Source organism: Gobius niger (assembly GCF_951799975.1).
Source record: "Gobius niger genome assembly, chromosome: 5".
NCBI lineage: Eukaryota > Metazoa > Chordata > Actinopteri > Gobiiformes > Gobiidae > Gobius > Gobius niger.
Window position 1 is genome coordinate 34,243,821 of NC_136856.1, and position 18,419 is coordinate 34,262,239.

At 41.2% G+C, this 18,419-nt stretch overlaps 1 protein-coding gene across 1 annotated transcript in view; it reads right to left on the bottom strand.

The window, feature by feature from the left end:
• Positions 1 to 7,657: 7,657 nt before the first annotated feature.
• The window catches only part of pcgf3 (polycomb group ring finger 3), a 45,687-nt gene continuing 34,925 nt past the window's right edge, over positions 7,658 to 18,419 (bottom strand). Inside the window, exons 8-10 of the mRNA XM_079556732.1 lie at positions 14,212 to 14,349; positions 10,007 to 10,087; positions 7,658 to 8,923 (exon numbers count right to left, since the gene is read on the bottom strand). Of these exons, the coding sequence (XP_079412858.1) occupies positions 8,876 to 8,923; positions 10,007 to 10,087; positions 14,212 to 14,349 (267 nt within the window). The 3' untranslated portion in view covers positions 7,658 to 8,875. The remainder of the gene's footprint in view (positions 8,924 to 10,006; positions 10,088 to 14,211; positions 14,350 to 18,419) is intronic.

Below are 18,419 nucleotides of genomic sequence, written 5' to 3' on the forward strand. Positions count from 1 at the left end.
TAAATCGAGACTCCCTAAATTCCCGGCATTTCGTTCAAGTGGAGAGAGTTAAGGAACAGGGTTATCAAATATCCTTGGTGCACCTTGGTAATATTCTGGGAATATTATGTGCTGAAAATGAGAATAAATATGACTTACAATGTAAAGCTGGTTATGTTGAAGATTAGGAATGCTTTAAAGGGAATTTACAGATCATTTCCATTCACTTGAACCACAGCATCACACTAACCATAATACATCGGCCAACATGTTTAGATGCTGAACAACTCTAGAAAAAATATAAAATATGAAATAAAATACAAATTTAGTGGCTTTCAATTTAAATAACTCGATTAATCCCCGAGAGGCATTTTAAGAGCTCATCAGCGCGAGCTACAGCTAGCAAACACTAGCCTGAGAATTGAAAGTTATTTTACATAAATCACCACATGAGCTCACATTTGTTGTATCCTCATATCAGTTCTATCGAATGAGAATGTGTAAAAAAACTCTAAACTTTTATTTTACGTGCGTAAACAGCGCTTCAGGCAGTGAAGGGGCGTTAGCCTGCTAGCCTTCCAAGCAAGCATTACCATCGTATTTTGACCTCCCATAATGTCACACAGATACAGACGGTTTGTTTTGGAATTCACAAGTAGGTTTGTTGGCGGATGATAAACATATTTATCACACACAGGCTCAGATGGATGTTTTCTCACAGCTGATCTTTCAGTAGAAGCGGGAGGGGGAAAACGCACTTAAGCTAGCGTTAAGCTGCTGTAGTGTGAAGCTAACATTAGCATTAAGGTTAGCATTCTCCGTTAACAACGTATTTACGGGCTGTTGAACCACTTTGTTCTTCTCGATGTCTATCTTTATTTGTAAAGATAATACAGTCATGATTTAACATTTGTTAGAGAAGCTTTGGAGTTATGGGATAAAGCTTCGAACATGACCATTTAAAGATGATTCCAAAGATGCCATCTGTAACTATAAAAAAGTGTAGAGAGAGTACAGGCATTCTTTTCGTTCTGTTGCCGTGTTGGAATGTCATCTGTAGGCTCATGTTCATGTTCTACAATTCTGTTTCAGTTGGAGCAGGTGCCAATACAACTCTATGGGAGAGAAACAGAAAGGTAAAAAAAAAATTGATTCACAAACCTGCCACATTATTTTTCTGGCTGAAGGTTCTTTCTACAGGCCAACATCAACAATACTGTCATCACTTGTGGACGCCTTTATGAGGAAATTATTAGACCATAGTTCATATGTGCTGGAAAAGAGGACTTTGAACTCATGTCAATTGGCCCAGGAATTACAGAGAAATTAGCAATAAAGTAAGACTAGAAATCTGCATTTTGACAGTTGCCATAGTTACACCATAGAATTGTCAGCTGCTCCACTTCAGTTTTAAACTGTAGGCTCTTTGTGATGTCATGTGAACGCACCCTATTGCTGGGTTGCAGGTTCTAGAATTTGATGATGTCATCGGACCCAGTGGGGGGCAAGAGCCCGTTTTTCCTATTAATAACATTACACTTTCACAAGCCGTAGCTAAAAAATATATATATGAATTTAAAAAATGATCTTTAATATCAGTCACTGGGTCCAAGATCTCTCAGTACAAGACCAAAAATGTCCTCAAAAACAAAATAATTTTTCCTCTATATAATAGTATAGGCCTTTAGAATGCTGTGATGTCACCTGCAACCCAGCAATAGCTACAGCGGTTTGGAAGTTAATGAGTCATACCTTTCATATTCTGCTTCAGATATAAAACAAAATGGCAAAAGAAGTAATAGGAACAGGTTTGTACACGTTTTATGTCAAAAGAATACTATATGTATATTTATTATTATTTTTTGATGGTAGCAGTGTTTGACTTGGGTCCGCCTGGGACGAAATGCCGTTCTTTTAAGGGAGTCGCACAGTTTTTCAGTTCTGTTTAAAGTAAGGAAAGAGTACATGTCAAAAAGCAGGAGAGGACTGAGGAGCCTCACACAGCGGGAAGGTAAAAAGCCCAAAATGAATTCAGTGATGACATGCCTGTACTGTAAAAACCATCAACATATGAACCCGTAAAAACAGTCAAACACACAAGAGAACATTAGGTTAAAGTGCATATGACAAGTTAGAACAAGACAATTTGACTTTGCTTACCCTGGGTTGACAGTTCTTGCGATTTGTTTGATGCGTGTTACATTTGACTTCCAATAGAGTTTGGGATCAAGTGGTAGGAATTGAACATTGCCATGGAATTCAGTATCTTGAAGGTAAGATATGTCGTTGCTTTCTTATCAGTTTTTTTCCTCAAAACTGTCAGCCACCTAAATCCAATAATGTGGAGCTGTATCAATTTGGTGGACTCGGTTTATGTATTATCTTTGATGTTTGAGAGTTCATGCTTAAACCATTGAAATCCACCATTTAAAGGCGGAGCTGGAAAACAATGTCCACTAACATTTGCTAGAAACAATATAAAAACTAGAGAAAAGAGAAGTGGGATTCCTTTGCTGCCGGCACGCTCATTTATGGCTAAAGACTAATAAGGATTGTTCACCGAGAGCATTTGGGAGTCATAGCAACGGAGCAGTCTATGAGCTAATGGCTAACATAAGCCATAAGCCACGCCCCTGCACATCCTCATTGGATGACACTCCAAATGCAGCTTTTTCTGGTTGACTTTATTAAATTAATATTAAAGTTTTGCAAATGTTTAGGGTTTGAGGTTGGGATTCAGGTTAGAACAATGTAGGGTAGATCATAGATACAGACGGCATCGCGTCATAGAAGGGGGCGTGGCTTCGCCGAGTTAGCCCTTTTCTGATGGATTATGAACTTATTTATCACACATAAATAAAGTCAAGTCCAAATCGGGTCCGTGTGGATATTTTTCCACAGCAGATTGTTCAGTAGAAGCGAAAAAACGGCACTCGTAACTCGCGCTTGCTAGCGTTAACATTAGCATGATGCTAAAATGTAGCATCATGTTAGCATTCTCCGTTATTTGTCATACATGTCTTTGTATCTTTATTGGGTTTGAAAACTATATCAATTATTCAGCATTTGTTAAAGTAATTTTTGAATAATTAGGGAAAGTTTAGATTTTTCTCCAAATCGTTTTCCCCCTTAACCGTTTTCAGACATGACCATGTATGGAATGATTCCAGAGATGCCGTCTGTATCTACGGCGTAACTGGGTTGGAAGATTGAAAGACAAACTAACCTTGTAAACACAACCTCAGTTTTTCAGTAATTGTGCAGTTTAAAAAAATAACATAGCAGGTGATGCAATATTTCTTTTGCTGTCTGGCTTGTTTTCAGTGCCATTTTGTAGTAACTTTCAATAATACAGGCTGGACATTAGAAACATGTGGTTAAGAAATGAGCCTGAGCCCACTGCTCTAATGCTTACGATAACTCCAGTATTTTAAACATTTTAATTCTACATTGGCTTATGAGGAACTCTGTCCCTTTTCCCAGAACACTGAGCCGTAGCTGCATTTGACGTAAGAGGAGGTAAACATTCCAGAACTGCTACTGCAGGTGCACCGTGCTGTACATAAGGGCCATGAGAAAGTCCTTTGTTATGTTTAAGAACATATAACTCTCAACTTTTTATAACTTTTCCTCATAAAATGTTCCCTCACCCCAGGCTTTAAAGTAGATAATAATTAGACAAACATGAAAACCTGTCATACGCACTTCAAGTACAAATCAAAATGGCGATTTAAAGATGACAATTTGCAGAAAAGAGATGGCTGCAGTTATGTAGGCAACACCCTGCGCAGACAACTAAATAACACATCTGTCGGGCTGTGTAATGTTCAAAACCTGCCAACCCTGTAGTTTACCTCTACAAACATAGTCTGTAATGCACGTGGATCTCATATTAGTTTAGCAGTTCATATTTCAGTCTTCTCTCTCAAATGTTAATGCTCCTGGACGTGTTTAAAAATGTGCACCGTGAACTGTAGCTTTTTAAAATAAATATCGCAAAAAAAAAAAGGGAAAAAATACCCCGCCCCCCCAACAAAAAAACAAATCATTACGCCTTAAGAGAACATGGTGGTCAGTGAGGACACCACGGGAGAGGGGACAGTGCTTTTCCTGAGACAGTCCTCAAGAAGAGACACGTAAGCACCAGATGGCTGGGAGAAGTCGGTGTGTTTCCAAAAGGTCATGGACAGTTAGAAAACCTGAATGAGTTGTTTCCCAAAGCACCTGACAGTTAACGCAGGGTTTTGGAATGAGTGTTCGCTAGCACCTCTTTTGATCAGTGTGTCCGGAGCCCGGCTGGTCTTACGTTATGTCGCAGAGAAAGTCGGTCTGGTGCCGCTTGGTGCAAATGGGATGTGAAGGATATGGTTAAGAGGCGGTAAGTAACAAATCCATGAGGCGTAAAAGCGTATTGTAGGGATGAGGTTACGCAACACAACATTTCCAATATTTACCTATAGATTAGCTAATGGTGAATTCATGTGGACTGGGGAGCTCGTGAGATGTGACGTCATTGCCCCAGTTGGTTTGATATCTTTGATTAGCGCTTAGCTGAACTTATCATTTAAATGTGTTAGCATTGCAAAAGCTAAACTTTACTTTGTTAGTTTAAAAAAAAAAAAGAAATCCTGTAAATTTGCTTTTGCTAACATTGATGTCCGGCATTTCACACGCAATTTTGTTACTATGAGGATGACGACAGCAAACACTAAACTCAAAAGTAGCAGTGTTTAACTAAAAAGCTCACAGTATCCGAAAAAAGAACAAATCAGCTGATTTTCCCCAGTTCAGGTGTGGAGGTCGATAAGCTCGTTTTGACCCGAGTTCCCAAGTCGTTTTTTTGAGCGAGCGTTTACGTGAATTCCCCAACTGGGGAAGTCGGTCGCCCGAGTTCCCGAGGACCACATGAACGCACCACAAGAATTTTCAGGTAAAGCTTGCTTTTTCTAACTGTCAAAATGAAAATTGTTTTAATAAATTACCAGTTTGCATAACAGATACGGTAATTAGCTTGTTGTACGTTGTAGCTATGCTAGTCTCGTCGCACGATGTGGCTACACTAGTTCCGCTCACCTGAAGTTGCCACGATCTACCAGGAATTTGCTGTCCACCACAGAATCTTTAGAAAATACTCAAAAGTGGCTTCGCTAATCTCCATAGGAAATTAATAAGACGTAAAAGCACTGGCGCTTGCAACTTCAGGTTGCGGAACTAGCGTAGCAACACGTGCAGCGAGTCAATTACTGTTTTTTTTTTTTTTGCTTGGTTATTTGTCTCAAAAACAGTGATAGATACAGACGGCAACGTGTCATGAAAAGGGGTTGTGGTCTAGCTGAGAAGGAAAGAAGATTGTTCTGGAAATCAGACTTTTTCCCATTTTCTGTAAACATATTTATCACACACAAATGAAACCAAGTCCAAATCGGGTCCATATGGATGTACTGACGCGGCAAATTGTCCAGTCGAAGTGAAAAACCGGCACATAAGCTAGCGTTAGCATGTAGAATGGCGCCAACTTTAGCGCTACGGCTAGCCTTTCCCGCTATTTATGTATCTATGGGCTGTTGAACCACTTTGCTCCTCTCAATATCTCTGTATATTAAGTAGAAAATACATTCATAATTCGGCATTTGCTTGAGTAGTGGTTGAATAATGGGTGTAACAGTAGTTCTTTTCCCCGTATGGCAGCTTTGAACACAACCATTTTTGAGGCCGATTCCAGAGATGCCGTCTGTATCTATAAACTGACTGAAGACTGAGATATCAAAGTCTAGAATGTCATGAACGCAACCTATTTGGAGACATAAAGTCAGTTTGTTTGAGGAATTTTCACTCCATGTCTGTATCACTTCTTTTTCCACGTACGTAAAGATGAGCAAGCACTTTTAGAACTCACGGTTTGTATTTCTTGCCTCGGGTCCGATGAGAATGGACTGGAGGAAACCTAATCTCTCTGGAGCGACACCAGACGGACTTTCTCCGGAAAAAGGAAAGAAAAAAAGCAATGCGGCTCATCAGTCTACAGTGTGGGTTCTGTCTTGGACACACGCACGTCCTGCAGGTGTTAAACAAGTCCCCTGGGACCGAGAGTAGTGAACCGAGCTGTAACACCGTGCTCTCTGCTCATATGGGCACCCGCGACAAACTCCACAAGGACGTGTCAAAAGAAAATCTGAAAATGTTGATCTTTTGCTCAAGAATGCAACCACGTGGAACCTGTTGTACTTTAGATTCACATTCATTCGTGTGTGCTACAATTATTTGGGACCTTTAGGAATCCACGAGAAAAAAGTTGCCATGGAAAGAATTGAGTATTTAGTGCTCCGGCATTCCCAGCACGCGTCGTAACTTGATGCATAATTGAATTTCCTAAGCAAAAACCTCCCCGCGATCAGCCTGATGAGCCAAATCGATGTCTCGTCTGGTGCGTGAGCGCGGACGGCCGCACTTTAGACTATCATCGGGTTTCCATGGCAACACTCAGCACGACAAGCCCCCCCCCCGCCCCCCCCTCCCTTTGTTCTTTGGATTTGCTTATGTCTTAGAACATCAGCCTGACAGACAAGGCGATGTTCGGCAACTTTCCTGGTGGTTTTCTGTTTCTTTGTTAGTTGGGGAATTCCCGTTCGTCAAAAATCCAAAATAAATAATGGAATCGTAGCGCATGTACAACGGAACCTGTAAACTTGATGAGACATTTTAGATGAACGTGACATTTTCCAACCAACAAAGAACCAACTTGCCTTGTGAATTCACACAAGCTCCAATTTCTGTGGCACGGACACATTTAATAATCAATAATATGAAATCTATTGGTTCCCCTCTGCAAGTTGGGGATGTAATAGTTTGAGGCTGAAAAACAGAGGGGCCCTGGGTTTGTTTAAGGTCTCCCCCCACCTGCCTAACACAGCCCACGGGCAAAAAAACAAAAACATCTTTAAAAGGGATTTGGCCGGTAGCAAAAAGCGTTGTTCTGTTGCATTTGTGAGCAAAAGATGAACATTTTAAATCAGTAAAGTTCTTCTACTCTCTAGTTGATGTTTGTCAGGCGTGCCAATATCAGCAAAGGGCACTGAACAGTATGTATTTAATAAAACGCTTTATCCCTCTCCGTCTCTCTGTCTGCACGTATATTCCTTTTCCAGTGGAACCCACTTCACTTTCTTGGCTTCACTCCGCTCTCACTTCAGGGCACGCAATAAAGGCGAGCTGCACAGGCATCAGGCGTCAATGGTGCGACCGAGACGTATGGGGCTCAAGCGTCCCGCCCACTTCGAAACACGCTTCAAGTTCAGCAAGTAAAAATCCCATTCAAAATTACCCTAAACTATTGAAAAAAACAAACATTTTTTAAAAGCGTTGTAAAGGCACTTTTTGTGTTGATTTTATGTGTAGCACTTTGGACACGTTTTTCTTTTTTCAAATGGGTCTATAAATACGGTGGATTGGATCCGACCTCTGACTGGGAAAAATGCCTTGGAATGTCACTTGAACTGGTAATTACAACATGTAAACTGGGAAGAGCTCCGAGCTCAGATACCAGATGAAGACAGCAATGGCGCCCCCCAGTGGAGAAGTGCAAAACTAACAACAACAAAAAACACTGCACCAGTGAAGTGACCGTCACTTCTGCAGCCTTCAGTATAATGTTATCAAGCATGTTTTGAATTATATCTGGTGTGAATTAATAATAAAAACTTTAGCATCTCATTAGCTAACTGTTGTAGCATTAGCCGCTTTGTTTACATCCGACGTAATTCGTAATTTTCAAGTGGGGAAAACCCAATGAAAATACAGAAAAATAATAAATAAATATATATAGGCTATATAACTTTTCATTTTGTACAATTTCGGATTTGTCAACTAATTAAAATGGTATGTTCAGTGTCCATGACTTACCACATAGCTTATTAGCTTCCATCATTCTTTCAAACGCCTAATGGGAATTTAGCTTGCATCCCCTTTTTCAAGCTCCTTTGGGAAATTTAAATGGGACTTTTACTTCCAGAATCCATATGGGGTTATTTTACAGCGGTGCCGGCTGATATAACATCGCACAGTGCGTTGTAAACGTTAAGCCGCGTGGACTGCTGAGCGTTAGCATTAGCCGCCATTAGCTCGCTTGTTCGCGCTGACTTTTAGCCAATCGGCTCATCTCCTTTTCCATCTCCGCCCTCCTAAAAGCTAAATCTGTCCAAAGTATTGGCCTCGCGACCTGTAGAGTTCACTGACTTATTTTTAGGACAACAAAACTCCGCAGAGGAAGCATCAAACAGCCTCCATTGTTCTTGTTCTGGTTAGAAATAAGTGGGTCCCAGTGGAAAAGTGGCTTAACCGATAGCACTTACGGCTCCAACAGTCTAAAGTCTCTTCAATCTTTCCCATTATGACGTATTTATGTACAATATTGATATAGAACATAACTTAGTACACAAAAAGGCCTTTTCACGACTGACAACGAAGCCAAAAGCAAATCAGGCAAATCAACAAAATTAAATAGACATTTGTTGATAAATATTATGCCAAATATAATTCTGTCCTTTCTTTTTTTCTTTCACTTTCCCGTGCTCCCAAGACACCGACTGGGAGGAAGCGTAAAAAACAACAACATTTGCGACAAAGAGGATTCTCCCGCCACCATCGCTGAGTTAGGCTGAGCACCAGTAAGTAGTGTCTGGGTTCGTACAAAAGTATAGAAATCTGGTCTCTCCTGGTGGGTTGCTGGGTGGGTGCGGGGCCCGTTAGGTGCTCCCCAGGGGCCACCTCGAGGGAGTGGGGGGGCCCCCTGCTGCTGCTGCGCGGTGGACAGATACCTCCAAGGCGCCCGCTGGTGGGGACACTGGTTGGTTTTTGCATAAAAGAAGTTTTGGGGCACAGTCGGCAGCCGCGGCGGGGGCTACAACAGGTCCATCTTGGGTCTGTAGTGGAGCAGGAGGGGTGACTTCTGTTCGCGCAAAAAAGAGGAGAGAGAGAAAAAAAACAGATTGAAGTCAGCACCTTTTAGGACGAGAAGCACTTCATCTGATGTGTCCATTAATACATTTAGCTTGTTGAAAAAAACATTATTGATTTAGCTGAGAAGCCTTAAGTCTCCGGAACTTATGAATGATAAAGATATAGGCCTTGTCCACACGGAGCAGGGTATTTATAACTCTACCAAATTGGGTCCACTTGTTTAAAAGAAAATGTTTGCATCTCTCCACAAGTGTCTGCAGCACATTCATTTTTCTCATTCTTCTCACTGAGGTCCCACCGTTAAAACTTTGCAGACCTGCCTAACTGTTTTGAGGCAGTCGACCTTGACAAATTAAATGCTTTTGGACTGTAAAGTGCCCGCGAGCCTGTGCTCTTCGACGTGAAGCAGAACTGGAGTTTCATTAAAACACACACAGTTTTGAGGCGTCCATGCTGCGCGTGTCACATTAAAGCAGATTTAGTCACAGGCAGTGACTTTGGGCCATCTAAAAAGTTATGTACAGTATGTCCACACTCAAACGTATAACCGGACTATTCCAAAGTCTTCACTTTGCTCCGGATGTTTCAAAAACCTTCGTTATTTTAGGGACAGGAACATTTTTTTGTGGGGGTGATAGGCTAAATCGTAGGAAAATATCTTATACCCTGTTATGTGGGGACTAGGCCATAGTGAAAAACCTGCAGGTGGGTGGAATCTCCATCCAGGATGCTGAGAACAGGCAGGAGATACTTTCTCAGCTCCCATTTCTATAGAAAACTGACCCTACTACACCCTTTCAGAAGAAACCTTTGTCTCATCTTCAAGAGGCTAAAATAAATAACGAATAATGAATATCTCACTCTGATATTGATTGTCTTTATTGTGAATCCCCCATTTCTTTATGTGCTTGTTTGAACATATTTTTCTTTCATCTTACAACACAGCTCTTTGGCACCTTCAAGGGAAAAGGGTTGTCAGTGCGTCAGAGTGTTTCGGACTTAGTGGGAGAGTTGATCCTCAGCTGCGCACCACAACTGTTATCATCATTATCATATTCTACCACACAATTACCTTAAATCTCCATCTGGTCACCACCACAAACTTGAGCGTATGGTCCTTTCCCAGGATCTCCTCGTTGCATAAAATGTCCAGCTGTGGAAATTGAGGACAGAAAGTTATCCATAATGCTGGCTGATGTTTTTTATAAAAGGGCACAATAGATCTTCCTGCAGAAGAAGTGTTTTGTCAAAACCAGCAGGTTGTCGTAGCCTTGAAAAAATACAGTCATAAAAAATCTCTCGAAGAGCCTATGCCATACATGAACAGAAATCAAGAAGAATTTGAAACCAAGGGGTGTGCTCTCACTATGTCACACTGCGAGTTACTTCTGAATTCTCTGAATAAAAGGTGTGTTAAAGGTATATCTATTATTACTATTATCCTTTTATTTATACAGGTTGGTCACACACGGTCAACACGCAAAGCCTTCTGTGTCTCATTGCAAACATGTGGTGCAATGTAGCAAAAGGCCTTCTTACCCCATTCTGTCTTAACACTGTGCGACTCAAGAGTACTTGACTGATAAGTATTTGACCTGACATTTAACAAATAATCAGGCAGGACACCAAGAAGAGCTTTGTAAATAAACAGCAGACAAAGCTTCTGGATATTGCCATCCCAGTTTAGCATAAACATCACAGTGCTGAATGGAAAACTGCATCAATTCAGTGGAATAGGTCTGAACATGATCTGAAAAGTTTGGGAACCCTATGGATTTCAGCTGTTTGAACAAGCTACACCCCGGAATAAACACTCGACATTTTGAACTACAAAAAACATAGAATAGTCGGACTAAAATCTGAATCCAATTTCATACAGAAACAACCGCTAAGTTGGCGGTGAATATCAGATCGAGCCTCACGCCAAATGAGGCCAATGCTGCTGCAGACACGGAGAAGGCGGCCCCGCTGGTGTCGGAGCCGGGCGCTCGTTCCAATCACTCACAGCATCCGCAAAAGAAAAAAAAAAAAAAAGAAGAAAAATCCATCTGTCAATTCACCGCCCACCGCCGGAGCTCTCCTCGCTGCGGCGCCCAAAATAAACCCCTAAAATTACCATATCCTTATCGGCGGCGGCGGATTCTAGCGTGATTATACCGCGCTAACCACGGCAGTTTGGAAACACTGTTCAAATATTCATGCGGCGAGCGGTGCAGGGAGAGCGGCCCGTTTTTGAAACAAACCGAGGAGCATTTGCCTAAGCTGGTACTCAGGCGCTATGCTAATGCTGCATCGACATGACACAAATAACAAGGTAAGCTTCCTGCGGACTGGCACCGGGGCTGAGGAGGGAGATCCAACCCACTCTGACCAGGCACAAGGTTTGGGAACTGAACCGAGACGAACGGGACGTGGGCAGACTGCTGGCCTCTGATTGGTAAACGAGAGAGAGGACGGCCGTCTCTATTAACATGCAGGTCATACGAATTCACATCATACCGCTGTTGAAAAAAGTGAGTTTGCTGATGATAGCCATTTAGCCGCTGCTAGCACAATTTTAGCTGGTGTTAGCATGTAGCTTACCTTCATAGTCATCTTTTAGCAGCTTCTTTCCTCTAGTATTTGCCTTGGCGCCTCTGAATAATTCCATAAATGTACATGCTCAGAGCAGCTGTTTTTTGCTGCAGTTGCGCCAACATTTACCAGCTCTAGGGCTGTCACAATAATCACCATATTGACTTATTGCTCAATAAATAACTACTTAACAACTTACATATTCAGGCTCAGTATTTATCGCTTGTAAATGTATTACAATTCCCCCCCATTTTTTCTTGGTAAACCTTAGATTTTTGACTGCAGAAAATTGGGTTACATTACATACATTACACAGAAGAGGCACCAAGAGCCCCCCACACCAGCAGCACAGTGGAGGCGTCACAAGAGGAGCTACAGGAAACAAAAAAAGGACAAACGAGGAGGTATCCGGGCGAGACTCACAGCTAAGCCACACATACCTTCTGCAGCTAAATTGTTCCGGCTAATGGACGTTCGCTGGAGAATAAAACAGATAAACTGCTAAGCTCTTCCCAGAAGATGGTGAAAGACTGTTATGGAGCAGAAGGAGCTGTGCAGGAGGAAGAGGAAGAAGGAGGAAGGAGGAGGAGCTGACCAGTGCAGGACACCACGCTCTGAAACAGGGACAAACCCAGGAGACGCTGCACTGTTTCAGAGGATCAGAGGAGACTGAAGGCAGACAACCGGGTTTCCTCTACCTCTAAAAACATGTTGGTCAGGTTGGATCACAGTGGCAGCGGCTCAGTCGCAGCGGCTCAGGACTAACACCTGAATGCAATTTTGTTTTATGCTTGTACAATGACAAATAAAGCACTGACTTACTTATTACTATATTTCATGTTTGTTGCAGCTTGTGTAGTTTTTTAGGGTATGATTATGCACTTTTAGAACAAAGGTTTACTGTCATATGCTTTTCCTGCCTCAATATATCGAACTTCAAATTCGATCATGACAGGCCGAACTAAAAGAAAAGAAAGTCTAAAACTCTTCTTCAGGAGCCGATCTCACAAACGCAGCTCAAAGCAAACTCTTATTTGATGCCGCTGTGATGATCGTTTCTGTTCCCGTCGCATTTCACGTGTTACTGGCACATGCTTTGGTCTGACATGAACAAACAGCGCTGTGTGATGACGTCAGGCCACGCAGCTTGGTTTGCTTGGGCAGGTGTGAGGGCTGGCCAGCAGGGGGCAGGTGAGCAGATGTATCTAACAGTGGTTTAGAAACTTGAGCATTTTTAATATTTAGAAAATATTTATCAAATCTGCAAATATTTTGCAAATTTGTTTAAAAAGTAACCGATAATCATTTGAATAATCGTGATTTCAATCATTACTAAAATAATCGTGATTATTATTTGTTATATAATCGAGCCGCCCTACACGACCAGGACTTATTGGTCAGTTTGTGTCAAACCTGGCACAGTCCCAAGGTATAGGACGCTGCTGCTCCACCAGCAACAGTGAGTAAAACTACAGCAAAAATGTTACGTAATGTGCTCTAACTACTTCTCATGATATAAACACACAAAACCTGACTGTGACACTAACGTTGCACGTCTCAAACAAAACTCTTTTTTTGTCAGACTCAGGGCAGTGCTTTATTTGCCATCGTATGTTTCCTCATGTTTTACATTCTTAGCGACTGGTTCCGTGATAGTTTTGTGTGGTTTGGTTTGTTTTAGGTCAATATTGCAATGTTTAAAGTGTGAAATAATGGAATAGATGATCACAAATGCGAGAAAAATGACATAAAATGTCTCCTTTAAACACGTCCAGGACTGAAATATGCCTTTGGGATTATGTTTGTGTAGCCCGTGTGGTCTTAGTGTCTGTCAATTTCGTTAAAATCCTGGTCTGTCCTTTCTGTGTCCTTTGTGGTTTTATTTTGTAAAATGTACATAGGTTTTCCAATCTAGACTTTTATTTTGATAGCGGCAGTGCGTGCTACTTCCGGTCCCTTTGCGCTCGTCTCCTCAGTTGCTATGAGGAGGAAGGAGGGGAGGTGAGCCGCCGGAGTTTCTCTTAATCAGTTAATATAAGAAATATCACAAAAAATCATATTTATGTTAAAAATAGATTGGATCTTTGTTGGAAATGTATTTTGGCACGTTTTCCTGCTAGTTAATGTGTGAATCAGAGTTTTTTTTATGTTTAGTACAGCCCTTTAAAAAAAAAACGTTACTTAGTATCAACTGAACTAAGCAACCGTTGCTCATGCGCGTGCAGTGTTTTCTCTGTTCAACAGACGCAGTAATGAAGAGGCTGTACTAGATTTTTGTGTTTTGTGTTTCACACAGGTATGTGGCAATGTTTAGTTTATTTTATCTATTTATTTTTGTTTCTTGAATGTCTTTATTTTATTTATTTTTCCAATTTTGAGATTTTCCAATCTGAAAATTGTCATTTGATGGGGAATTTATGGACTAAAATGGAAATGTAATATAAGATCACTATGTAAAGAACTGTATATTGTAATTTGTAATTATATTAGTTGCTATGAGGACGACGGAGGGGAGACGCAGTAATGAAGAGGCTGTACTAGATTTTTGTGTTTTGTGTTTCACACAGTAAAGCCCCCCCTCATCAGCAAACCCCTGTGTACGGCTCCATGATTCAAGACACAACGCAGAGAGTTTTCCCGGTGGTCATGCAGAGTGAAAGGCCGACCCCGCTACATTTGTAGAGGTCTAAACTCCATGATTACCTCATTGAAGGATGTGAGGTTGAGCTTTTTGGCGATGAACTTCTTGAGGTGGAGCACAGTGGCCTGGGCCGAGCAGCGGATCCACTTCCTCTTCAGGCCGCGCAGTTTGCTGCTGTTGCACTCCAGACAGATGCTCACCTGAAACACAGGGACTTAGTGAGACTTCACGGCCCAACTGTCACTTAAGGGTTTAACGGTTTAACAAAGGCAGTGTGATCAATCCAAGTTACCTTTATCTACTACGAACAGCAGTAGTAGTGCTCGGGTTATATAGATGTTTGGCATTCCTTTTCCTGGATATGAGTTAGAGCTGGGCGATATATCGATATTTAAGATACATCGATATATTTTTAAAGGAGATATGGAATTAGATCATATCGCATATATCGGGATATTTCAAATTCAGATAAGCTATTATTTAACAAAAAGAAACACATAATCTCAAGCTGATTTTTTTAAAAAGTTGATCTTATTCTTAATTTTGTTATCTCTAAACATATAAATGCTGCCCTATTTTATCTTGTAGGCTATTTTTATTTAAGATTTTTTTCATTTTATTTTAATGTGCACCTTACGGAGCTTTGTTATACAGTGTTGTGTTTACATTTCTTAGTATGACATTTCATTTCACAGCTCTCACTTTGCGGAAAAAATATCGGGATATATACCATATATCGATATTCAACCTAAATATATCGGGATATGACTTTTGGTCCATATCGCCCAGCCCTAATATGAGTATAGTTTATTCCTATGTTGTCATTTCTATGCTAATATGACATTAAAATTGGAAATGTTCTACCTTTAACCTGTTGTACCTGTCAATTTAACCGCTTCATTCATTTCATTGTAATTCTTGAATGTATTGAATTGCCGTTACTCTAGCAACTAAGATGGTCTGAATGGGAGCAGGCGAAACGACTGCTCTGGGAGTCAGAGTAGTTTCAGACCTCTGGGAGTACTAATGTCAAACACATATCTGGGGATACAAGATTTTGGGGAAAACTCCAACAAACCTAAAGTTTAAAGTTTTTTAAAAGGTGCATTACGGAACTTTTAATGCCAAAAACAATTGCTTCAGGAGCGTCATAGAGAATGAAGCAGCCGTGCTAACCACACATAAAAAGGTCAAATACACACCAATATCAAGGATCTGTTTTGCATAAAATGTGCCATAACTTCCCTTTAAATGGAGAAGCTACAGTGACCAGTGGTTATTGGGGAATCAATAATAAAATACTGAAGCTAAAGTGAAGGCAAAACATGAAAAAACATTGATCCACCAAACAACATCCAACTACTTGGAGAAACTCAATAATCACACTCAAGGCAGGTACAAAAAACTACAAAACAAGATTCTTTCCAATCTACTTTTCCAACTGAAATAAAAGGGAAGGGCAGAGAAAATGTGCATTTCATTCGACATGCAAAATAAAAATGCTGGTCACGTCATTGCTTGAACACAGGTCATGTCTGGGTCATCACATCACTTCAGTAGCCAGCTTTGTTTTGTTCAAGTCCTTCGCAAAATCTGATGTAAAGTATTGCAAGCTTTTCAAACAGATGAGACATTAAAAAACAAGCCTTTGTCGGTCCTATATTAAAATGAGGTGAGGTCCTTCTGTTCTGGCTCAGGTGCTCGAGTCATCAGTGTCTGTTCAGCTTCAAAATGTTCCTGAATCTAATCATCAATCTGTATTCAGAGCAGGACACGGTGCGATCGCCGTGTCCTTGCAAGTCTTCTTGAAAGTAAAACGGTAAAACGGTTTAGCTTCGCTCATCGATCTCACGCTGTAACTACTTTGCCCTCGCTGCTGGTTCAGGTGAAGAACAGAGAGATGAGATCCCTCACCTCCAACTATTCTTCCAGAAACAGAACACTAACGCATTACTTAGTTCTGGATCAGAGGTTACATTAACCAAAAAACTTTGACCGAAAACTATGAAGGCATTCTGTTATTTGGACTGATTGAAAATGACGCCGCAATGAAAGTCCAAAAGTGGCAGTGCTCTGTCTCCGAGCCTCTAGACCAGGGGTGTCAAACTCATTTTGGGTCGTGGGCTGAATATAATAGAGAACATTTTTCCATTAAATGAAAAATACCAAGCTGTGTTTTGGTCAAAGCCCCAACTTGACTGTAGCTTCATTAATAACAATGGCTTACACTTGTATTGCACTTTACAAGCCTGTCACAAGATCCTCAAAGTGCTATATAGGTATGGATTAAACAACGAGGAGTCGTGCATTATAACCGTCTAATGCGGCTCCTCGTTGTTTACTCCGCTTATACCAGGGTCCCACAAATGTAACATTTATAATAAATGTTTTTTTGATTTACTAAAGTCACTTAATATGCCAGACCACCGGGACTATTTTCTGTGGGTTATTAGCCGGTCACTGAAGGCTGGTCTCAGAGCGAGTCATTCTCCGCAGCTGTTACGAGGATCTCAGTCAGGCTCAACCAAACAACATCAGCACAGAATCACAACACAACAGGACTAACCCGGCACTTTTCCGTGGAAGTAAACACCGATATGCGGCACTCGTGGGCAGGAGTTATTTCACTTTTACGCTGTTTAACCTGAAGCTAGCTAGCTAGCTCAACCAGCTCAACTGTTTATGGAAACAGCTGCGGTGGAGTCACTTACACCTGGGCCCCACGAACTGAAACTTTTATGTTTGACTTTACTAATCCAGCCAAATATGTTTAAATGTTGGGATCATTTTATGTACGCCTGAAAATAATGAATAGTACCTTAACCGTTTTCAATAGAAATGGAAAGCTCATATTTTATTAACAGTAGCTAACCTAGCTGCTCACTCTCCTCTACTTCACATTTATCAAACATTTTGCTTTTGCCAAAAGCGTTGAAATTAACACAAAATCATCTCATACGTTCCTGTCAGTCACTAATTACGCGTTTATCTGATTCAGCTGTGTCATGCGTTGCTATGGCGATGCCCACAACGGAGTGATATCACAGTGATTTAACTACCGGACTACGTGTGCGGTTATACCAAAATAATGCCCATCAGATTCGAGTATTCACCCAGACCATGGTATAAGTAAGGGATAATGTATAGAACCAGCGTTCTATACATTATCCCGCTTATTATACGGCCATTTGCCAACTGAACACACACAACATAAACTTTGTACAGTTTTATGAAGGTCGAAAGGTTTATTTAGTGACTTCCGCGACAAATAGTTCCCAAAAGTTTGTGCGTTGCTCTGCAGCGTTTTGCTAGGCTAGAAGCAGCAAGGCTAGTAGCTAGCCTAGCTACTTAGCTGAAGGCGCAGTTGGAGGAATGATGGTGAATCTCTGGGTAAGTTGAAAGTCAGACTCACGCTAACTTCACGAGCAATTCCCCAACTTCTCTCGCAGAGACGGGGACAGAGATAGTGTCGCTACTACGTACGCGCGGAGTGATATGAAAGCACGAACTCCGTTGCCATTGGCAGCGGTCATTATTTTTTTCAGGAGGTCCTTTATCAGAAAATAATGACCGGTAGAACGTTGGGAAATCCCATTTAAATCAACGGAGCTTCTACTTACATTGTGAAGAGCCGTATAATAATAGTCATTATTCATTCACTCACTCCACACTCAGTGGTGTTAGGCTGTTATTGAAGCCACAGCCGCCCTGGAGCAGACTGTCCATTTACCACTTTTTTTTTTTTTTCATTTAAAGGGATATTTCAGGATTTTTGACATAGGGTGATCTGCTAGATAATAGTCCCTCAAAATGCGATCCAAAAGTTATTCTATCGACACAGGCATTTATATGGTTAGTTTTTGCCTCAGGTGCACTGTGGAGCGGGTCAGACTGTTTTTAATGCAGGCTAGCTGATACCATAGAAATGCGCTAGCCTTGCATTAGCCTAGCGCCACGAAACTCTTCAAACATAAGAACTGCATGAATTACAAAAAAAATATCTCCAGGTACCAGCAACACTCTGGACAACTAGGAAATGAGGCCCTATGTCAAAAATCCTGAAATATCCCTTTAATACCCCTAGTGGCTAGAATGAGCATTCGGGTTATTCTATAAATATAACTCCGCACAGGAATGGGCTAGAGACTAACTTGTTTTTACTACTTACTCTGGAATTTATGCTCTACAGGGCAGGGGCCAGATTAAATCATCTCGCGGGCCTGGGCCATATGTTTGACACCCCCTGCTCTAGACTCTCCCTAAAGCAGCT